The sequence below is a fragment of the Taurulus bubalis genome, assembly GCF_910589615.1.
Source record: "Taurulus bubalis genome assembly, chromosome: 3".
NCBI lineage: Eukaryota > Metazoa > Chordata > Actinopteri > Perciformes > Cottidae > Taurulus > Taurulus bubalis.
Window position 1 is genome coordinate 29,166,659 of NC_136591.1, and position 24,957 is coordinate 29,191,615.

Consider the following 24,957-nt stretch of genomic DNA (forward strand, 5'->3'; position numbering starts at 1 on the left):
TCTATCTGTGATATATGTGTCGAAAGACCTTGGCCAAACATGTTGGTTACATTGCATGTAATATCCAAACTCCTACTTGAACACTGTCAAAAACAGCTTGATTTGATTTTCAATTAATTTTGAGACTCAACACATCTCGTAATAAACACTTAATTTAGCCAGAGCTTTTAAGTCATAGAAAAGGGTTGCAGTCGGTTGCAGCACATGCATTTCATTCTGCATTGCTTTAAGTACAGCTACTGTGCACACAGAGTGTGTGCTCATCAGCAAACATCCAATCATCAACTAATGAACAGCTGCTCTTAAGCTGTTTTTTAATGAACATATTGTACAGCTGTGTACATCTGTATAAATTATTACTGCCTGACTGCTGATTGATTCTGAAAGGCAGGGCTATACACAGTACAACATTAGCTACATTGTAATCACTTAAATTACTAATAAAAGGGATGATAAAAATTGAAACCTTTTAAGCCCCTAAGCCCCCCAGCTCCTCTTTTTCGCGAATATTCGCTACGCTTTGGATGTGAACGTATCATTAGACTTTGCCATGATTATGGTCTTAAATTCATCATATATAGTCATTAACGTCTTCTGCTCCTCCACGGAGAGAAGGGACGCTCTTTCTCTGATTTTATTTGCCATTGTAGCGTTTGAAGATCATGGAATCTTTGCTCGACATCTCCCCCTTATGAAGAGGAGCATGCACGCACATTTATCTAGATGACTGATCCGTCTGGTTTGAATGAACGAGACTGTTCGAGGGCGGTTCAGCCTTAGAGAAACCGACATAGCCTGACGTCAATCATCTCGGTAATTTAAGATGGATAATAAGACACTTGATCGACTTTGTTGAACCACGTACGAGGAATGGGGCCCAAGTCTGTAGCAGCAGCCTCAAAAACACTCCAATCAGTGGAGGCAAAGCAGGACTGCAGATCCAGCTTGGCTTCATTGGTCCATCTCTTCAAAGTCTTCACCACAGGCCTTGAATTAACCAGACAATGATCAGAGAGTCCCAAAGCTGCACGAGAGACTGAGCGATAAGCATCCTTTAGTACAGTGTAGCAGTGGTCCAGTGTGTTTTTGTCCCTGGTGCTACACTTAATATGTTGTCTGTATTGTGGCAGTTCTTTTCTGAGGTTTGCTCTGTTTAAGTCCCCAAGAACAATGAGCAGGGAGTCTGGGTGTTTGTGTTCCATGTTGTTGATCTGCTCTGCTAGGTGTTGGAGTGCCTCACTCACACAGGCCTGAGATGGGATGTAAACATCGGCCAGAATGAATGAGGAAAACTCCCGCGGTGAATAAATTGGTTGGCAGTCTATTAACAATGTTTCTAGGTGAGTTAGTTAGGTCTAGTGCATTAGATTGCACCCCATTTTGTACGTGTATAAAATAATTACTTAAGTAAGTAATTATTTTGTATATGCTGTATACCAATTTTTGACGATTGCTTTTACCTCACTGCTCTAGATTGCTTTCATTGCCACTTTCCCTCATAATACTTACAATACACGTTTCAGTAATAGAGCCTTTTTCCACTTGGATGCCTAGTTACTTTAATTACCACCCAGTTTCCTGATTGCTTGAGTAACCCCGTACTTTTCTAAAAGGCAGAGTAAGCGAGACAACTTAATGAGAATGGCTTTAGACTATAACGTCGGTGCTTGGTCCCCGTTTACACTGTGTTTGATTACAAATGCAAGCAATATTTTGATCAAGTTTGTGGATTTGCAAAAGTATATAAGTGTGGAATAAAAAAATAAAAAAGAAGATGTTGTGAGTCCATTGCTGCACTGAAAGGAGATGTGTGCCGCGGTTGGTTGCGTAATCTTGTGGATTACATTCAACACTAATGAGAGGAGGCTACAGTGGCAAGCTAAACAGTTATCCTTTAATGCTGCTTAATGATTTGTGACAGCAAATGAACCGTGCAAAGAGCAAATCCCAGCCCTCACAATACAGAAACATCCACACTTGTCTGAATAGACATTCTTTATTCCTTTTGAAAAAAGATCAAAAATACATGATGTGGCTCCAACATGGTTTTCTCCTATATTTAGCTGTTTGTGTTGTGAATACAATAACATTTACATAGAAATGTTATATAATGATGCTTCACTGTTTTTTTATAAAACATATAAAATATACAAGGCATGTCAATATGCTATAATATGATACTATGCTAATAGTGGTGGTACTGTAGTTATAATACTACTGGTACGTGATACGAAGTAATAGTACCTAGTAGTGATAGTAGCAGAGGTAGTAGTGATAGTAGTTGTAGAGTAGCATTAGTAGTGGTATTGCATTAGTAGTAGTATTGAGACTAGCAGTAGAAGTAGTACTAGTGGTAGAGGTACTGTCCTAGTAATAATAGTAGTAGTAGTAGTAGTAGTAGTAGTAGTAGTAGTAGTGTTAGTGGTGGGACTTGGTAGCAGGGACAGTATTGGTAGTATCTTTTGTGATCCAGTGGGTCTATTATGTCACAAATCAAAGATGCAACAATTAGGGCAAAATGATCTCTGTCATGAAATCTCTGATAAGGAGAACAAAAGAGCCAGTTCAGGCGTCACTATGACCAAAGAGCTTTAACCTTTGTACTCACAAAAACACTGGTGCCCTATTTTTCTTTGACACTTTAAGACTTTCGTAGAGCTGCAAATGCTCTCTGTGGTTAACATCATCTCGAGTTGAGTTTCTGCTTTCCTTTTCTAAATGCCTCGTGCCACTCACATTTCAGTGTTGCCTGTGAGCAAAACAAAAGTTTTGGGCTGTTTTGTTTTGCTTGAACAACGGTAAAGTATACAAAACATGAAGAGGTGGCAAGAGATGTCAAGCCTGCACTGCAACTCACACAACAATTTTGTCTTGTTACTTCTAACTATGTAATCACCCCAAAAATATGTAGAAAATGTACAAATTAAATACCAATTCAAAAACCTTTAAACTCATAAATGAGTGACTTACAAAATGTACTTTGTTTTTTTTTTACCTTGTGACTTCTCTGTACAGGAAGTGGTCCTTGCATCAACATGTTATACTCAGAACTGAAATGTGTTAAAACAGAACAAGAAAAGCCAAGAGGTGGCGACAGTTTTTAAACAAAGTCTCACCAGCTTTAGAATTGTTACAATACTACTTACTGTACTAAACCATATGTCTGTTGACTCTTCTTGTTGTGTTACAGTTGTAAAAGGTTTGTTTATATATTTATATACATACTATTGTTTAGTTTTTTTTCAGATTGACAGTTCATTCTTGACCTGGCAAACTGCAGTTGAAAAAAAGTCTCACCACAAGGTCCAATTATCTTGTGATTATATAAGATTATATGTGATTATATAATTTCTTACGACAACATGAATGAGAAGTTCTCAGGATATAAATAAATATAATAAACATCTACACAGCCACGACAGGGCAAACTCCATCTGCAGAACAGAACAGCTACTATGACCCTTTTAGTTTGAGTTAAAATGGATACTTTTGTTGTTATAATTATTATTATTATTATTATTGGTAGTAGTAGTAGTAGGATGAGTAATAGTAGCAGAAGTAGTAGTGGTAATAACAGAACGAGCAGTCGTATACATAGTAGTTGCAGTAGGAACAGTTGTAGTAGTGTCAGTCGTAGAAGTAGTAATAATACAAATACTATAATTACTGTAAAATAAGTAATAGCAGTTGAAGTTTTATACTGACCTGATTTTAAAGGAAGTGACGTAACGGCAGCGACGTTAACGTTTCACTTCCTGGAGACGGTTGCTACAACACCATTTCGCTGCGTCTGTTTCGTGTTGCGTCGCCATTAACGCTAACTTGCTAGTTATTAGAACTAACGTGACATTGCCGGGTTGCTTCTGGTTGAAATGGCGTTTGTTTCACAAAGCCAAAAAGATCCGAACGGAAACTACATCTTCTCCAGTCGGCCCAGACCTGTTGAGACCCGCTCCAAGTACAGGGAGCCTCCGCCTGAACAGTACGTGTGTTGGTCTTTAAACACATTAGCATACATAAAGATGTCAAAGGGAGACTGAGCGACTATAACTAACATGAGCTTCTTCACAAGTGCATCTAACTAATTTAACATATTACGACAGTTCGGAGGGACATATTGTAAGGGCACCTATACACAGCTGTTTTTATGAGAAAAGCAAATAACGCTACTAGACATATACAATCAGTGTGTAGCTATTAGCAAAGTTAAAGTTACCTCAACTAACGTTAGTTAACTACAACATTAAAGTGGACAGCAGGTGGACTTTTTGTATACTGTTTATAGGTTAAATCAGTGATGCTTAGTGCTAAAAAATAGTCAAAGTTGATGGACAATGTTTTCCTGATATTTAATGTTTAATGTTAGGATCTGCTCAGCCACTTGTTTTTGTTATTGCTGTTTGTATTCCTTTTGCTGAAAATAAATAAAAAATGCGCTTCTGTTTTTTAAATTTTGTATCTTCTTTATCTGGTGTTCTTGAATTTATGATAAATCCAATAATATAATCCATATAATATGTCACAATCTGCACAGTGTGTACTACTTTTGATACTTTTACAACATTTGGCTGAAAACACTTTTTGAGTATTTACCTGAATGAGGTACTTTTACTTGTATACCACCATTGTGTTACCAGAGAGAAAGAAAATCTCTGAAAAAATCTCTCTGTTTTTATTAAACTGTCTGATACCAGCACAACATGGATCAGCATGTCACCTCTGAAACAAACAAGGTGAGCTTCTAAAAGAGCTGACACTATGACTGTGCTATGTTTTTCCTTAACAATTTAGGACACGCACTACTTATGGAAACATTATGTATGACCGTCGTGTTGTCAGAGGAAACACTTATGCCAAACACATCATACCAATTGTAAGTATGAAACAACCATCTTAATGTGTTTCATGCCTGGTAGGTTTGCCTTTCTTTCTGCCATTTTATCTTAAAACATTGTATTGCCCACCTCTGACAGATGCCTCAGCCAGACCCTGCCGAGGTACAAAGACAAGAGGAGATCAGGAGGAGAGCCATTGCTCGAAAACGAGCCAGGGAACGGTTAAGAACCGGGACGCCAGAGGCCCTGCAGGGCAGAAAACACATCGATGTACAAACAGGTACGGTCTGTCTTTTGACACCTTCAGAACGTCTGTAATCAATTAATTATGAGTTTGTCAAACGTGCTGCTGGAAACAAAGGCTGTTTTGTAATACTCTTGACCCTCAGAACATTATCTGGAAGAATTGAGTGACGTTCTAGTGACGACAGATATCGAGTGCCAGACTGATGCTTTCCTGGACAAACCAAAAACCCCTCTCTTTATACCTGCGAAATCTGGTAAAGATGTTGAAACCCAGATAGAGGAGGGAGAGGTATGATATCCAAAACGTATTAGACCTGTTTTATTTCAAAGGGAAACTCATCTGAGGCGCTTCTGCACACAAAGCTCAGTTTATTGTTGTATAATGTCTTTTTTTTTGGGATGATAAAATCAAACATAATGTTTTCCGTTTCAAAATTTCATACCACGCATTACTACTTTCCTCTGCAGTTGTTTGACTTCGGCAGGGAGGTGCAGCCACTGTTGGAGGTCCTGGTCGGTAAGACATTAGAACAGTCTCTTTTGGAGGTGATGGAGGAGGAAGAGCTGGCCTGTCTGAGGGCCCAGCAGAGGGCCTTCGAAGAGCTCCGAAATAATGAGCTGGCAGAGGTGTTGAGGCTTCAGGAGCAGGAGCGACGCCGCAGGGAGGAGAAAGTATGTCACATTAAGAAAATTCATTTTAAATCACTGTACAGGAACAAGTCTATCCCAAAGCTGGAAAACCAGGGCAAACCAATAATGCCATGAAATCATCGGTCCTGAAAATACAGTTGGGGTTGGGCTATTTCCTGAAGTTCTACAACCTTTGTGATCCTACATGGCCACAGTGTCATGGGTGGAACAGTTATGTCATTTTCACAAGAGATATTTCTGTGTTAATGTATTTTCTCTGTGCCCTGTCCTCACTGTTGTAGGGTTGGGTTAAAAACTAAAACTCAAAATTTAACAGCATATATCAGATTTACAATACCAGTTGATTGGCTGTTCATGTTGCCAGGGTGACACAGGTTGTGGCTCAGTAAAAGAGTGGGTTGTCCTTAAATCAGAAGCTAGTCCATGTCGATGTTTCCTTAGACTGTGTATGAATGAGTATCAATGATTAGCTAGTTCTGATGGGCATTGCATGGTGGCCTCTGCCATCAGTGTGTGAGTGTGTGAATGAAATGTAGTGGTTGGAAAACTAGAAAAGTGCAATACAAATACAAGTCCATTTTCCATTTTCAGTTATCAGTCAAATCTGATCAAACCAAAACCTTAATGAAGCAGATTAGCTACATTTTCCAAACTGCAAATGACCTTTTTAGGAATATTCCTAATACTTTAGGAGTAATATAATCTATGAAATCAGTTTTTTTAATAGTGTCTCTCTTTTGCTACATGGTCATCAACAAGTGGTCCTTTCCTCTTCTTTTCCCAGAGTGTGCTTTTTTATTGTAGCTTATGTCGGTTGTGGCCTCTTCTTTGTCTGCTAAGAAAATAGATGGCAATAACAACTAAGTTATTTTCTAATAATTTCAAGCAAACATCCGGTTGTTCTAAAAAGCATCTGGTGCTGTGTGCTTTGGATTGGTTGTTAGAGGAAGAACAACCACACACCAAATGTTTAGGACAGCAGATGTAGCAGTTTCAATAAAGAGTGGATACTATGAAACGCAATGTGTGCTTGCTTAAAAAACGCTTTCTTCTGATCCCAGGAGCGTAGAGTGGCCCAGCAGAAGGAGGTGCTGAAGAAAGAAGAAGAGATTGCAGAGAAGATTGCTGCCCGGGCGTACACCCAGCAGTACTTGTCTGACCTCCTGCCGGCCGTCTTTACCTCACTGAGAGGCCACGGCTACTTGTATGACCCTGTGGAGAAAGGTCAGCCTTTGCTGCAGTGCTCTCCAGCATCAGCTTCCATTCAGACGCAGCCTCCCACCTTATTGACACATGAGGGCATCACTGCTCTTCGCTGCTTACAGCGGCATTTCATCAAATCTGGAAGGGGATCGGTGATAGATGAGCTCATTTATTGTTTTATTGCCGCCTCCATTGTTTGTCTTTACAAGTGCCTGAGTACCTTTTAAAGCGCTATACAAATAAAATGTATTATTTGTATTATTGATACTCGGTACATAATTTTGATGATGATGTGTGATTAAACTTTTTTTTAATCATATTTGTGGTTTGCTAATTTCCAGATATTGAGACCAATTTCATCCCATGGCTGATGGCTGAAGTTAACAACAGTTTGGAGAGGAGATACACAGCAAGACACCTGCTGGACAGTAAGGGAATACATTTTTTTTTATTTTCATTTTCTCCCGGTTAGATTTGTTGGCAAAGTAGTACAAACAAATCCTACGCAGCAACCAGCAGAAATCTAAAGCTGCATCATTCTTCAGTATTTATTTCAGTGTACACTACTAGCTCAAAACTGTCCACAAACTGTGCAAGCCGCAATCGGTCACAACACAACATTTGATCGAAATGAACAACACAAATTAAATTACTACCTGCCTACATTATAGTTTTGGATAAAAAATACAAATTGTCCTAAAACCAAGACATGGGTCACCACACATTTTTATGAATTAGTTATTGTCTACCAATCTACTTGTAAATGTTTAAGCTTTCCAGCTACAAAAACAAACATTACAGATATACACATTACAGATATAAACATAATCTTCTTATAAATTGTTGGTCATCAACATGTTCTTGAGGCTGATGTTGTTATCCCTGACAGCTGAAAAGTATTTCACAAATCTTCCTCCAGGGGTCATCAGGTCATAGGCATTGTTGGAGTGCCATCTAGTGGTTCCTTTTAAACATAACAGAGGTAATTCATGTCAAACATATTGCACACAGAAACGTCCTCATCCTGTCTCTCTCTCTCTCTCTCTCTCTCTCTCTCTCTCTCTGTCCTTCAGATATCATCCAAGATGTTGTCCAGAAGAGACTGGAGATGTGCAAAGAGGCACATTAAAAATGAATCACTGAGCAAAGTCAAGTGCATGAAGGCATTCTCAAAACTAAAAAAAAGAAGTTAAACTGACTAAAGTCGTCTCTAATAGATCATAATGCAAGTGTATATGTTTGTTTCTTTTTTCTTTTTTAAGAACAGATGGTTACTGTGTTATAAGGATTATTCTGTGATCACAAGTCATCTGTTTCAATCTTAAACATCTTAATGATTAGTAGGGAATTTGTGAAATAGTGGAAAATTCAATGCAATTTTGTATTATCCTTTCCCATTAAGTTATTTGTTTGTTTGCACAGCATGAGAAGATCTTTCTCACAAAACATAAAGTCACCTCTTTTTTTTTACTAAATATATAAATCTTACAGCAGTGTGAAGTTTCACTTATTGCAAAACCAATAAAACTGTGACGAAAAGATTTGATATGCATTGCTTGCAGAGATTTGTTGTAAATCTATAATTTGCTGCCAATGGAAGATCTGACGTTCTTAAATACAAAGATGTTGCTGTTCCTTATAGTTTATTTGCTGAAGCTTTAAATTAACTTTATCATCTTTTATTGACTTAATTTTTTAATACCTCTTCAAAACATCCTTCTTTCTATTTGTCAATGTTACCAGCTATCAGAACAAAGTTCCTGGTTGTTTTCAAAACGCCAAACACATCAAATCAGACAAATACAAAGTTGTATATTAAAAAGAACGAATCAACGAAAGAAACACAGTATAAGTCACACATGAGGTAAGCAACAGTCATTTAAACTTCAAATATTTAGAGGATCATTCAAAGCGCCCTCCTGTGAATATGATCTATTTGCATCTGGCATCGCTTCATTCAGTTGCTGTAACATTCAAATTCAACAATGTTTTGCATTGCTCTGATGCCCTATCTGCTAAATTTAGCTAACCACACAAACAAAACAAGGTTATTTAAGTTAATGGCTGTCTTAAAAATAAATCATATTGGGAAATAGTTTTTTGGTGTGTGTGTGTACTTTATCTAATGAATTACAAAAATAATAGGCTAAATTTTGGTTAAATAACCAACTGCTGTATCAAGGACATTCCCTAACATATTTTCATTATTTGCAATGGGGTCAAAACACTTTATTTCGTAAGGCAGGGCTTATGATGACAATGGAAGTGGAGACAATGGCTGCTTAACTCGTACAACGTGGTGGTGTCACGTCACCCTGGTTTCGTATTATGATGAGAAGTAGGTCTAACCTCCGATATATACGGCTCTATTTTAATCCCGCCACCTCATTGGCCAGCTCACCTATGGCCCCGCCCCTCTTACTTGGCAGCACTTCCTCTGCTCCTCTGCAGGGCGGATGACGAACACGTTCCAGTGAACTACTGGGAAACTAAAACAAGTTTGTGTTCTGCATCAGAGCTCAGAACAGGTGACACCTCAGTCTCTACAAAGGTGATACATGAGGCTTCAATTTATTTACCTGGGCTCGTGGATTGTATTTATAGTTATTGTTCAAATAATTGTATTGAGATTAATGTAGTTATCTCAGTCAAACTGACTTACACAAATACAAAATATGCTGTTTCTTTACACAAACCATTTTTAACCCAGTCAGCCTAATTAAAAATATGTGTCAGAATCTGTGTCATTGATACACATAGAATACAGTTTGTGATATGATTTGATGAATGAAGAATGATATAGACTTTAGGCCGACATGTACTTTGCATTTTAAATGTTATGTAGGTCACAGTCTGTCACATAGTGTTCAAACATTTAAACAATACAATCTTGAGGTAAATAACCCCAAAATAACAAAGAAGAACAATTAATGTAAAAGTCTAATGATGAATCATTCTATTATTAGATAATTTTATCCATTATTAATTTTAAGCTATAACAATAAATTCAGATGAACAAACAAATAGCTAAATTAGTTTTTACTGTAGCCGGTAATACTATTAGTTGGAGTAATTATAAGTGAATATAGTCATATTTATAATGTATGAATGTTGTTGATAATTAATGTATATTAAGCAGAGAGTACACATGTATTGCCATGGATTAGCCCTCATTGATTTAAACTAATTGTACAAAATGTTTTCATGATAGCAATCTTGACCTTTTTGAGTTTGGGACTTTTTGTCTCCATGCAAGACCCTTTAAATATTATAAATCTCTGACTGATGTGGTTTCTCGATTAAACACTACAAATTCCCCATCCTGTAGGTGGGGAAATTCCCAATGTAAAATGCGCCTCACTTTTTAGTCCGGGACTGAATGTCCCCGGCAGGTACCCGGACCCGGGGTTGAACCCGCGCTCAGACGCAACAGGATCTCCACAGCAGCCTGTCTGATGAGCGCCATGTTGCGCCGGGCTGAACAGAGGAAGGGGAAATCTGCTGCTCTGGGCTTCTGACAGGCGTCTCATCGCTCAACCTCATCGGTTCCGGTAAGACCATGACCCACCCGACTCTCACACGGACTGCAGCTTGCAGCAAAGCGAGCAGGGAGCGGGGTGAAAACACACTTTTCACACTTTTTTCCCGGCGCACTTTCCGCTGCTCTGCACAAAGGAGACAAATCTCACAACAGGTGTCCGCGGGATTACAGTGAGGATGACTGAGGAAGCGCCTGCACAAAGGGCACCATTGTTTTTGCTGCCGGGCGGGTTGAATATGCGAACACAGTCTTGAACTATTTGTTTTATTGTGAAATATTACGTGTCCTCGGTCGTTGCCGATCCAAGAGGTGGAATTTCTCGTTTGCTGAGGTTCAGTCGCTCCACTGTTGCGGTGGGTGTGTTCCCATTACATAGACGTCACCCTGCGGGCTGCATATGCACCATGGGGATCAACACGTTGTGACAACTTCTAACATTGTTACAAACTCCAAAGGTTATCTGCTGCTGGGTCAGTGGCCCTGGCCATTTGTGATAATCTGTGGTGAAATGCAAAGTGTGTCTTTTCCGACTTTATTAGGCGACGCCGAGCTAGTGTAAGTGGCTTCCATTCATTCATCTAAGTTGTTAGCAACGGAAGGCGTGAAAATAAAAGACTGAAACAGGGTAGGGTGGGGACTATAACTTTTATCATAGCTAGTGGGTGAGGCACTTCGAGTACCATAGTTAACCTCCCTGGTGTGGAGGTGATTCGACTGTCAAGGTAAAATAAAACTGCAGGACTTCCGGTGTTACATTTCAGAATAAAATAATTTAGAGGAAAGCATTAAGTGTCCGGGATGAAATATATACTAATAAAAGAGATAATGATAAATTAATGATGCTTGATGGACATAATTAGTTGTATCAGAGAGAAACACAGTAAGTCTTTTATTATTGAAAAAGTATGCATTTCTTCAGGGTCATACTCAGAAATACTGTGGCCAAACCTTTTCTATTGATTTGTTGATCAATTGATTAGTCAATCGACCAAATACTATTTCTAATTTAATTAAGCAAAAAAAATAAAATAATATTTCAACGTCTCAAATGTGAGAATTTGCGGCTTTCCTCTGTAAATGAGGATGTAAATTGAGTATCCTGGTGTTTTGAACTTTTGATTGGACCGAACTCAATATTTGAATTTCCCTATGAGCTCCGAGAGTTTGTGAAGGATATGTTTCACTACATTCAGACATTTTATAGACTAAATGAGTATTTCATTTATAGAATATATATTGGACGGTTAAATTAAATATTTAAATAATTGTTAGTTGAAGCCCTAAAGTCATATTTTTAACCCTCTCTTGTTCCAGCTTCTGAAATGTTAGGATTAGCTGAGATTCTCTGTCTTATATCACCACAAATGTAAAATTGTTGGGTTTTAGACTGTTAGCCGGACACAATAAGCAATTCAAAGTGTCTCTTTGGGCTCTGATAAAATGTGATGTATGTTTTTCACCATTGTCGAACAGTTTATAGTCAAGATGATTCATACAATTGAGGTATTACACAATATTGCAAATCTTATTGTCTGTTTCCCCCCTTAGATTAGTTGGTTTTATGTATCGGACAAACTTTTTTATAGCAATAATATTCTTACGTTTACACATACAATTGAAAACGTTCAAGTTTAAAGGTTTGCTGTGGTCAAGATTGGGATCAGAATCTTGGCAGGACTTGTAAAAGTGACACGACCACAAATGATCAGAAGGGATACGACTCTTATTTTGAAGGTGATCGGGTAGCTTCCGGTGATATGTTGGCTCGCCGCTGTCAACGTGTTGGTGATTCATCCCGATGACTGTCGCCCGCAGGAGTGCCGAGCAGGTTTAAGTACCGCCGAAGAGGCTGAAACTCGTTTCTCTTCTCTCTCTCTTTTCAGGAAGGCGCACGGAGCACAGCTCTCTTCTTTGGAAATCCCTTTTTTTATTTAATAACTCCTCGCACAGAGCAAGGAAAAGAAAAGAGAAAATGCCCAAAGCGGTAAGTAGTCCTTTTGATTTGTATATACTTTTTCAGTCGCCACTTGTTTTATCACTGCTTTATAGGTGGCCAAACAAGACAGGTGACTTTAATGGAAGAACAGCCGAAACTCAGTGTAATCTTCTCTTTGCCGACGGATTTTCATCTTTTCTCTCACAATAATCAAGTTAGATGACTAACTAACGAGTCACTTAGGTGTTTGGTAAACTGAATAGCTGATCCAGTGAATGGTAGCACTGATGCTGAGTGAGTCTTTAAATCAGATTAGATATTTCTGAGAGGTGATAGTTAATTAAATCACCTTCTTGGAGGGACAGACGTTAAACTAATGCAGTAGTAGTTTCTTTAACTTCCAGGCTGAGTGATCACTGTAAAACATTTGTCAATTTAATTTCATGTATTTAACTTGTCACTCCTTTTTAAACTCTCAGTCAATGAGCCAGAGACACAACACATAAACTAAACATGTATAGGCTTAATCACAACCAGAACGGTGTCGTTTTCACCGGTCTGAATATGAAGCTCTGTCTTAGAAATGTACAGTATCAGTAAGGTCTGTGTTAAAGGGGAATCACATGCTCTTTTCATATCCTGGGGGTTGTCCCATATGTTTGAGTGAATATCCTCCATGTTGCTCTGAGCAATAATAGTGAGACTTATACTCAAGACCTGAACTGTTAAATACTGTTTTAATGTGCTCACAGTCATAGTCACAGGGTCTGTATCTTTGACGTCATTCTCTATAATGGCGTGCACTTGTGCAACATCATAATCAAGGGGGGTGGAAAATGTATTGTTTATTTAGTTTGTGATGAATACAGGGCTCTTTCTTCGTCTCTTGGCGGTATTTTCCAGGATGAAATTTGGGAGCTGCGTCCCACTTAAATGTCTTGGGAAAAATGTGAAATTGTGACTAACAGTATTTAAGGGTATCAATGACTTTACATCATTAAAAAAAAAGCAAAAGAAAAGACAAAAAGAGACATTATTTGATGAAGCTTCTCTATATTTGAACAGCTTTTAGCCACAAGTATTCTTGACTCATTTTGCCCCACCCCAGCTATTACATACTCTACAGACGCACATGGAGCATGTCCCTCCCTCACCTCACTGTGTTAACCTCTCTAGCACGGTGGTGTACCGTATTATGGAAATTGTGATGGAAATGTTCTGTACATGGATACTGTTCTTTATTTAAAAAGGAGAATAGAAAGCCCCGCAATGCTCAAATCAAACAGTTAATAAGTTTGATAACAGGATTAAAATGTGAAAGATTGTAGTAAATAAGACCAGAATAAAAGCATTAATTGCTGTTTAAATGCTGCCCAGACTGGTTGCTGCTGAACCGAGCAGCGTATATGATAACAATGACTAAAGCCCCGGTCAGTGTCATAAAGTGTGTTGTTGGTTTGTTTAGAAAGGCCTCATGGTTGTCATGAGCGTCACCGTGATTACATCATTACTGTCTGATAGCAGCAGCACACCGAGTGCAGCTGCCACAAAACAGCCGTTTTGGACATTAATGCCAAACTGTTTTCATTTCCATGATATCAAGACAAGAATACAAGCCTCGATTTTATTTATTTTGTCCTCTGGTTGACTGACTGTTCAATATGTGGCCCCGCGACCGACACAGCCAATAATAATAACATGAATAATATCAATAGGACACTTGGTCCCAAAGTATATTGAAATGAAGGTGCTCCATTGATGCTGTTTCCACTAGAAAGCATCATCCTCTAAAATGAATGAAGTTTCCCTTTTAGCCATGGTGAGATATGTAAATAAGAGTTTATATTTTGAGTTCTGCAAAAAGTGTGTAATGAGATTAGTTTGAGTGTCAGTGGCTCAAGTAGCCGCAAATGTAGTACAAGTGTGGGAGGCAGCGAACGGTGGGATGAGGGGAGAAAACTCCTAAAGCTAGTCAGATGAGTATTTTGCTACTTTATGGCTGCAACTCACGATTATTTTCATTATCGATTACACTGCTAATTATTTCCTATACGTTGTTAAAAAAAAGAGCCATATACAATTTCTCCAAGCCCACAGCAATTCTTTAAATTTGCTTGTTTGGGGGTCCAATTTACTTAGTCACATAACAAAAAAAAGCAGCACATTATCAGATAAAGTATTCAGTGTTTGAAAAATGGCTCAAACCATTAATCAATTATTACCAGGTTTGAGCTTTTTTAATTTGAACTCATACAACATCCAAAAGTCATTGGGAAAAATGCACCAAAATGCATCTTCAAGGCCAGTGATTTGAGTCATTCATTTTTGGGTGTGAGATACCTGCCTTATGTACATGATGTACTACATCCTCACCCTCTGTCTCTTTCTCCTGACCTTCTCTCTCTGTCTTCATGACGCATCATTATCAAATACAATGCCTCCGAAAATCATCTGTAAAACTACATTTTAGGGTGAGAACAAATTGTGAATGTCGTAGCCTTCCATCAAATGAGGTTGAGCAGTTTTTAAAACCTATTACAAGTTTATGGACACATTTAGGAGATTATTGGTAACGTAACTGTAAAAAAATCAAAGGGGATAAAAATGGCAATTTGCCTTTTAAATTTTACGATAACTAGCACTGAAGTATTTCAGCTCAGATACCTGGCATGAAATCAAGCATTCCAGGATTGTTTGGCCAACAGAAACTGTATGACCAAGACGCCCAGCCGCAGGATGTTTGACCAGATTTGAGGAGTAGTTAACGCTTGTGTATTGGTCCTTGTGTGACTCATGTGTCACTTATCTGAATGACACATTGTCAGAAGTGAAGGACAGTGTTCTCCTCGGCTCTCCCAGAATCCTGTTTCCTTACAGTCACAGACCAATGACACAAACTGTACAAGGCGTGGCCACGATCAAAATGGATGGGTGTTTCCCTTTTCATGTCCAGTCCCATTGTTAATATTTGTTCCTTTTAAATAATTGATAACTCAATCATACATGGAACGCCCTCGAACCTGATTCACAAATCCAAAAATGTCTACAAGTCATATAACTCTCCTTCTTGAACGATATGCACGTATGTAATACTGACAGAGCCTGTGAGAATGCTCTCTCAACGCAATACAGGACACAATGTTCTCTCTCTCATTAGTAGCCGTCGTTTATGGTTATATTACTCTAAAATCATTTCAGTGGAGTCTCCATGGTGACTTCTGTTGCAAAAGGCTCTTGTAAAGCCATGCAGGGGGTTAAATATTGAATGTTGTTCACTGAAGAATGCGGTGAAACCTATTCACAGTTTAACTAGGGAGGTGATGACCTCCTCATTTCTTTAACGTGACCATAGAGTGTGAAGGAAGGCTATCCAGGTCACGATCGCATGGAACGGCAAGGGCAGTTTTTAACTAGGACATAATTGGCTTGATTGATTGATTATCAATCAGTTCCCTTTTCTGTCAGTTGACTTATTGTCTAAATGTATAGGTAGGTGTCTACTGGATTATCTCAGGGAGTTACAGGAGATCTGTTATGACAGGTCACTGATCTTTGCCTTGTTTTTATTTTCTTGTCGTTCTTGTTTATATTTGTCAATTTATATTTTGGACCTTGATGCTAAAGGGGAAAGGGTTAATATGAATAAGTTTCTTTCTTTCACTGTGATCTGTTTTTTCTAGCGTTTAGAAGATCAATACAGGAGATTGTTAGCCTAACTTCAGCATAAAGACCTTAAAGGGTAAACATCCTGTCCAAAGATAACGAGGAACTGTTGAGCTCACTAATTAGCACACACACTACAACCTCTTTATTAAACAGAAAATTGCCATCTTTGGTTGTTTTTACAACTTAAACAAATGAGTGCAGGTTTTGTTTTGTCTGTTTTCGTTACCAGAGCCACGCTAATCGTTTCCAATCTCTATCCTAAGCTGAGTTTCTACCGTATAGACGGGAGATTGGTATCAATCTTCTCATCTGACTCTGCGATAACTACTACTATACATTTTTCTAATGTAACAAAGTATTAAGAAGTAAGTGTTTCACCATAAAATCCCCAAAACCCATTGTTGATCATGTTTCAATAATCAATACTATAATCTATGTTTCTACACTTGATTTACCATTGAGCTTGTCCTACTTGTTGTTACTGTTTCTTGGAAACACAACTTTGCACCTTCCACCAAGAGTGTGAAAATGTGCATAAACTCAAGTTTGATTTGGGAACCCCTGCTCCTGTAGCTGAATGGTTGAGTCACTTATTTCTGTTGTGACTTGTGAGGCAGGGGTTTATACGGTTAATATGAACGCCTGCACTTTCCTCTCACTAAAATTGCTCATTGTGGAACTCTGGGTCCTCGCCCGGTATATTTTTAGCGTATGTGTCATGTTTTCTTTACCGCTCTGAATGGCTTCAGTTTATTGTGAGTTACCACTGGAGGACTTACTTTGAGATCAGATATCACACACTCAGTGGTTTCTGTTGGCTTGTCGGCTCCACATATTCACATATTCCATTCTCTGCTGGTTTGGGTGTGTTTTTCTAGTTGCTCCATCTATAACTGCTGTAAATATAGACTGTGATGTTGAGAGAAGCATCCTAGATCTGTCAGCGCTGCTTCTATTAGAGCAGTTTTCTGATCACTTCCTTTAGTTGTTGCTCATCTGGTTCCACTAGGCTGGAGATGATGGTAGTGAGGCACTGCTGGGGCACTGCAGCTGAAAGGGGATCTTTGTTTGGCTGTGTAAAGTAAATGCAGCGCTTCCCCTCCTTCCCCTGCTTTTCAGCTGGGACTTGACGCTGGTATAAGCTTCCCTGTTGGACTCAAAAAGTTCTAAAGTGTATGCCCATAGCGGGACAGCTACAAACTCTATATGGCTCTGAGTTGTTGTGAAGCAAAGTTCGCTTTGCCGCAACTCCTGGGTTGTGAGTCTGCTTGCCGTACTTGAAAGCTGGAGGAAACAAATGGGGCATCCTTGAAAATCCACTGTCTAGACTACTGTGTTCTTACAATATCCTGGACGGCACTGTGGTGAGGCGCTTTCCATCCAATGCTGTGATTGGATTTGTCCTCTCTGTTGGATTTACGCCTGTCAGTTAGCTTCTCAGCCTGCGTAGCTTCATAGGAATCAGTAGAGCTCTGAATCACTAGACAAGTCACTGCTGCAGGCCAGACGTCCCTTTTCCAGTGGGCGTCATTGAATTTGTCCAGCGCTGCTCACAATGGGCCGGAGATGAAAGATGTCACTGGAGAGCTCTGTTAGCAGACTCTCTCTCTCTCTCTCTCTCTCTCTCTCTCTCTCTCTCTTCACCCTGTGTTCACTAACCTTTGTGTTGTTTTCACTGAGCATTAATAAGTTCAGTTAATACATTGAGGGCCTTTTTCATAACCCCCACAAAGAGACATTTGACATTATACCCACAGAGGTGAGAGTCGGTATGTGCATTACCTCAAACCAGCTATTGTAAATATTTGTCCATTGTTGCATAGAAATGCCATTTGTTGATTACTAATCAAACTTACAATGAAGATTATTACAATGTAGATTATTGTTTCCCTCCATTATGGGTCACAGTTGACGTCAGTTCTCATTATTCCGTGCAGCACAGCAGTCATTCTATTTGTAATAGTTTTGAAATCGCACATCAATCACTGGGGTGGATCCCTGTAAATGGACATTACATTATCTGCTCCTAAAGCAGGTTTCAGTTAGATGACCACCTCTTTTTTTGTATACACAGGCCACTCTGATCGATCATTAACCAGAGAACTGAATGCCTTTTTTTTCTGTAAATGACTGAAGTAGTTGCCTTATTTCAGCCCTCCTCTCTTCGGTCTATCCGTCCTCTTAGCTTGATAACTTATAAGGGAAGTTCGTGTTGGATATGGAGTTTCACAGCACTCGTACGTTCCTTAAAATCAAAAGTTAGAAAACTATCACTGAATATTCCTTGCAAAAAACACCTCTGATCTTGAAGCAAAATTCCCATTGAATCAGTCTGGCTCTGAGAAAGTAGAGATAAACACAGAGCTGCCCATGTGTTGACTCTGCAAATACACCCCCTTACCAAACACACACACAAACACACACACCATAGCAGTGTTCTGCAGTCTGGCATGCTTTACCACGTATAAGCCCTTAGCTATGAGAGCCTCTCTGTTGCTCTGGTCCACTTTTGAACTCCTGTTTGCTCATGTTTTTCCACAGGTCAATGTTCGCGTCACCACCATGGATGCTGAGCTGGAGTTTGCCATCCAGCCCAGCACCACCGGCAAGCAGCTGTTTGACCAGGTACAGTGCAAATGTGTTCCTTATTGACCTCTAGCATCAGTATTGACCTATTAATGGGTTATCAATATCGCTTGGGAAAACAAACGACGTGGAAATGATTGCAAAAAAATTTACTTCCCCGAGCCAAGAAATAGTCCATAAAACTCTCCATAAAACAGCAAATTGTCATTTTGTCACTGTTTTTTTAATGGATTGAAGAAACAAGATATATTACGTTATTCTGTGAGATTTAGAGGTGCGGGTCGGTGGACGGGCGAGTTGTTTACCTCTGTTTCCAGTCTTTATGCTAAGCTAAGCTAACCAATCAAAAATAATTATGTAATGCATACATAACAGTGGTATTTATCTTTTCATTTAACTCTGAGCAAGAAAAGCACTTTTTTTTATCTCTTCAAAGTTTCTCACAAATGAAATTAAACTTATTTGTACATCTGTGTTTTACGTCTGTTGCTTTATACCTCTACCTCCTGCTGTTTCTCTTTGCAAACTTCTACAACATTCATCATCTAAATAACTGAATTGACGTCACTAACGGAGGTCTGTGATAGGAAAGGAGAACGTGTCTGCCCTCATTATCACCCCTCCAAAGCTCTTTCCATTCATTACCATAGGTCTTAAAGGTTATCTACTACAGACACAATTACAGGAGCTGAGGTTGAGGGATTATTATAAATGGTTTACTGTGGGGAAAAATTGCAGCTTAACATGGAGGACATGAGACATTTATTAAATGATTAATAATGATGATTAATAATATTAGTGAAGGAAATCACACTCAATAGAGAGTAAAAGGTGTGGCCACAATAACGGAAACTGTAAATAAACCCTATGGTGTTGGGCACCTTTTTTAGGAAATCTCACTCACATTTTCCTATTCTATTTGTTTATTTAGAAACCTAATGTTTCATTCACAGGAAAATATAGTGAGGGTTAGGACATTTTCTTTTAATTTGCACACTTCCTCTGGTTGCAAAACTCTATTGTGACGCTCAGTACCTAAATGTAGATGACATGTCATTAGAGTGAGCTCCTCTGAAGCTATATGACAGCACCGGGGGAGGAAAGGCATTGTTTTAGCCACTTCCTGTATAACTCGTTTTTCAATGGCAAGTGTAGCCGACTGTGTGTATTGCGGCTGAATGTCAGGGCTTTTTAGTAATAAAAAAACATTTGAATACAGTCCTGTTAAAATCCCTAGAGGTCAACTCGAATTACAGCCATAATCATATTTAGAATAACAGCCATATTCAGATATGGAGTGGTGCTAATGATGTCACTGCTTGTGTATGGGTGGATTTTGGCTAAGTCAGCAGTTCTGACACTTGTGTTTAAAGAAAATAAACCAGCCACCTCTGATTTACAGTTCTCAATGTGTCGTTTTGTTTTAGAAAGCCATTGATGAGGACCCAGCTATTTGCCTTTGACATCTCCCTGTTGAAGGTGTTGGTGAATTCCTCCGCCTACTTGTTAGAATGGCTGTTAGTGGGGTGTGCCACAGATATTCACTCACACCCTGTGATGGTGTCAGAGTCAGTTCAGTGCACTATTTCAATGCAAAGACACACTTTAGTTATTTGAGCATGGGAACGGTTACAAAGCTTCACGCATGTTCACAGCGTCTAAAGTCAGGAGCCTGATTTAGTTTGAAACGGGAGCTTTGTACGTGTGTCGTCGCAGCCGATTACTGCCTCTCTCATAGTTTTAGACAAGTTTCGTGGAAATGCTGAGTAGCAGCAGTAAGCTCATTTCTCGGGTGAGTGTGAGGACTGCTGCGGCCCGTGTGGTCTGCGCTGATCATAACCTTAGTCCCTGTCATGCTGCTCTTAAGGAGAAACCTGTGCCACTCCTCTACACACCCCCGCACAGTTTCACTTCCATACGACTGTTCACTGCTGCTTGTTTTCGTTTTGAGTTAACCCTTAATTAGAAAAACTCCCAGCGGTCCTGTTTTACAGTAGCTTTACTGGTTAGTTCCATCTGTCCTCTGTGTGTTTTCCCCGACCAGACCTGATCTCCAGATGCTGTCTCCTGTATTCTTGTGGTCTCAAAAGCTTCCAGCGTCAGCTCGTGAGAACTGGTTTGGATTGGGTAAAAGCAGAAGGATGGTTGGTGTTAAACAGCTGAGAACATGTCTTGAACTGAAGTCTGCATAATCTGGCTGACAGGTGCCAGGAGCAAAATATTAAACTAGTTCAATTATACACCCAACCCATATCTCAAAGGCACATTCAGAAATTACTACAAAGCTGTTCCAAATCCAGAAAGGCAACATGTATGCATGATGGCTTTTCTTCTGTACAGCAGAACTATTCTTAGATATTAAACTCTTTGGAAAACTCCCAAGTCCCTTATCTATTGAGTCACAATGACAGCAATAGCCCACACACTCATTCATCCTTTGTGCTGGTCTCTGTTTGGGGTCTGGCTGGGTGTATCCCTCCCTTCCCCTCTCAAGTCACTGGAGACTCCACGTTCGCCAGCCCAGAGGATGCAGTGAGTAATGCTGTTTCAGCCCAGTGGCATTCCTCTCTCTCACCACAAACCAGGCAGAGAAACTTTCACTGTCTGTCAGATCGCTGCAGACTGAAGTCATGATACCTGTTCCTATGTGGCACTGCACTTTTGCTCCTTCAACCTAAAACTAGTGTAAAGTGGGTGGTGACCAGGCCCGTAGAGATTACCCCCGCAGCCCCCGCACCGCGGGGGGGCCTCGCGTGGCAATATTTTGTATTTTTTATTAATTTATTTTTTTCAACTTTCCGCGACGCAAGTAACGTTTCACAAAATCACTCGTAACTATCCTTTTAAAACAATGGATTTCAACAATAAACACATCTCCGTGACCGTGCGGGCATGTAGGAGTCGAACGGCGCCATCTAGATCCTTACCAGCCACCTATAAGTAACTTTAAATTCCGTCAACCGTCGGAGATTTTTTTATTTTACATTCTGGGTCTAGCGTTTCCCCTCTCAAATGGACGATCTTTGATCCACCTCAGACGGCACATGCGCAGTCTACTGAATGCGCCGATTTACACAGTTTTTCTCCTGAAAAGCCTTCAAATGACCACGACACTTTGTTTTTGTGTGGTTTTCATTGCATATTCAGGTTCTTTATGCTCTGTTCTTTCTAACATGGGTTGTTATTAGTATGTGAGACCTTGGTAAGGGTCTGAAGCACACATTTTGTCGGAAACCGCTCGAAAAGCATTGGGTCTTCACAGTTTGCTATTTGACAGTTGACTGTTGCTATGTGAACGATGCCTGGTTTGTGTACGTTCCAAACTTCCTTTGCTTCCCGATCTCTGTGGCCGTCAAAATAAAAGTCCCATTCACCGTTGACACTTAAATCATATTCTGTGACAGAGGATAAGGGAGAGCCAGGCGTGCGCCAAGGTTCTGCAAGTCCAGCGAAGTCAGGCTGCATTGAAGAGCCAGGCTGCAGTGAGGAGGCCTCGGGTAGCCGTGAGGAGGCCTCGGGTAGCCGTGAGGAGGCCTCGGGTAGCAGTGAGGAGGCCTCGGGTAGCCGTGAGGAGGCCTCGGGTAGCAGTGAGGAGGCCTCGGGTAGCAGTGAGGAGGCCTCGGGTAGCAGTGAGGAGGCCTCGGGTAGTCATGAGGAGGCCTCGGGTAGTCATGAGGAGGCCTCGGGTAGTCGTGAGGAGGCCTCGGGTAGCAGTGAGGAGGCCTCGGGTAGTCGTGAGGAGGCCTCGGGTAGCCGTGCGACAGAGTCAGATGAAACTTCAAATACTACACTTTGGTGACCGGGCACATTTCCCGGTGGATATTACTGATGCTGACATGAAAAAGTTCATTTTAAGGCAGGGACCATGTAAATGTGAAGGTCCGTATCTTAAAGATAAAAAGGGGAGATGTTTTTCTAAAGATTTGTATCATAGAGTGTCAAAAAAAGGAACCAAGATACAACGCAAATGGCTGTGTTACTCCCCCAAAATTGACAGAGTATATTGTGAGCCCTGTTGGCTTTTTGGTGAGAGAAGATCTGCATGCCAAAACAGTGCCTGGACTACGGGAATAAATGATTGGCAAAGACTGTCTAGAAAAATAAAAGAGCACAAACGCACTCGCTCACATACCCGTTTGTTTATCTTTGGATAATGACCGCCGTACAATACATTATCCCTTACATATCGGGGGGGCCTCTCAGGGTTATTCTGCAGGGGGGCCTCATGTGTTTCCGTTACGGCACTGGTGGTGACCTATACTACTGCTACTTTGTTTCACTGAGTTTTTGAAATGATTGCCAGAATGAAGTTCACTTGTGCTTCTAAGTTTCCAAAATGAGTTTGGCTACTAGATTTTATACATATCAATGGATTATTTTTCCAAGGATGGATACAATTGCAAAGATAATTTGCAAGCAACTGCCCACAGTTTAGTAGGGTAAAAAGCATTTAATTCCGTTTCCTCAAAAAATGGTCTCAGAAGTTATTACAAATCTTAAATATGATCTCTATGAGCCTGCTGTAGGTGATTAAGGTCAGTCAAAACTGTTTTCTGTATGTGGTTGTTGGCTGTTAGGAGACATTATACACATAGTAAAAATAATATTAAAACAAAATCTGTGGAGTTTCAATCGGCACCATTAAACACCATCTCTAATGCTAGCTCGTAGCGTGTCGCAAAAACAAAAATGAATGAATCATTTTCAATTGGCTAATCTTTTCATCGATTTTCAAGGGCTGCCCTCTTAGTCTAAGATTTCTTTAGTTTATTAGTTGTCTTTTATGCTTTTTAAATGCTGAATGGCTTATTTCCACATCTCTAGTAAACGCAAGATTTAAAGTGGTACTTTTGTGTAATTCTTTGTGTAGTACCCCAGTTTAACAGATTTGTCGATTACATCAATTAATTAAGTAGTCGACAAAATTGTATGAATGTTAGTTAACTCTGTATTTATTTGCTCGAGGACAGCTTGAGGTCCATGGTTGCGTAAAAGTGCTCGATATTAACGCTTGCCTGAACTTTTAACACTAGCTCTAAACAGATTGTAGTACATACTCAAAACTAATAGTGCTCCAATCAAAGCAAATATTTATAGAAAAATACAATTAATTATTTCCTAATAATTTTAATTGTGTGTTTTTATGCAAATAACCACTTGAGATGAATAACAAAGTAAGAGGAAAACATTTTAGCTTATTTTATCTCATTGTCATAATCCCTGTTGATTTGACTTATTTATCAATAGACCTACATTTTCCATTTCGTACAAATAAGCTTGGTTATTTGGCAAAATAAACATCTCAGTCAAGCCCTTTAAATATACAACGTATATAAATGATATTTACTGCTGGTAAGCACTGAATAAATGTGATGTGATAATAAGTAATTAAAGAGTTTATCGTCGCTACTGGTTTACTGTCTTTTTCATACTGTATCACTGCAAAACTGGTATTACATTATATTCTCTGTGGTATGGAAAAGGTCTCAAAAGGTAAACAATTTAATTTAGCTCCTACTAACTACTACTAACAAATGAATATCTGAGGTGTTCAGAGCGCTCGGCCTACATTGTAGCGACCGAGCAACTCATTAAAGTCAAGGCAGCCTGCAAAAGCAACCTGCTGCGATGTCACTTTACTAAACCTGCGTCCCCAGATTCAGATGTAATCCTCCTCTAATGAACTGTACTATTTTCGGTTTCCTTTGCTGGCAGGTCTTCATAACATGTACAGCATGTTATTAAAGCTACTTCATCTATTTGTCAAGTGAAAAACAATGTTGTTTCAGGTTAAAATTGTGACCTCTCTGTCTGTGCAAAGGTTGCACCAAGCTGCTCTACACGAGCTGATCCCCTGAGAGAACGCTCCATTTAGGCGTCTGAACGGTAGCCCGCTCGCTTTCTCTGCCTCTCACTCTGTGGACCCTAAAGCAAAACCACCATGAAAGGGCCGATTGTTTTCTGAGGCCTTATGAGTTTCATTACAGGTGGGATGCAGCCTCTCTCATTTCAGGATGCCTTCCAGGACTTGTTGTTGCTCTAAATACAATCCATCAGAAAAGTTCCCTGAGTGAAAGCCATTAATGTATCCTCCTTCAGGTCAGCCTGCCCTGTGTTTTGTTTCGGCTAATAAAAGATGGCAGTTTGATTTTAATTTTAACCTTGGCTGGAGCTTATCATTGGGAATGGGCTCGGCCGGAGTGCCAATGTGTTGATTCCAACTTCACCAAGGCAACTTCACACCTCACCTGGTGACTGGGTGGGGAATTTGACAGTGATGAATTCCAAAATAG

General features: G+C 39.7%; 2 protein-coding genes across 2 annotated transcripts in view; both read left to right on the forward strand.

Moving 5' to 3' along the window:
* Positions 1-3,872: 3,872 nt before the first annotated feature.
* On the forward strand, positions 3,873-8,964 carry rsph3 (radial spoke head 3; the record flags this gene model as incomplete). Its single annotated transcript, XM_079215766.1, has 8 exons — positions 3,873-3,982; positions 4,792-4,873; positions 4,974-5,115; positions 5,225-5,370; positions 5,550-5,753; positions 6,794-6,956; positions 7,277-7,363; positions 8,009-8,964. 8 exons carry the CDS (start codon positions 3,873-3,875, stop codon positions 8,062-8,064), a joined length of 990 nt encoding a protein of 329 aa, XP_079071892.1. The 3' UTR covers positions 8,065-8,964.
* Positions 8,965-12,364: 3,400 nt separating this feature from the next.
* Positions 12,365-24,957, forward strand: part of ezrb (ezrin b) — a 28,300-nt gene continuing 15,707 nt past the window's right edge. The window contains exons 1-2 of the mRNA XM_079215322.1: positions 12,365-12,460; positions 18,620-18,703. Coding sequence (XP_079071448.1) covers positions 12,449-12,460; positions 18,620-18,703 — 96 coding nt within the window. The 5' untranslated portion in view covers positions 12,365-12,448. The remainder of the gene's footprint in view (positions 12,461-18,619; positions 18,704-24,957) is intronic.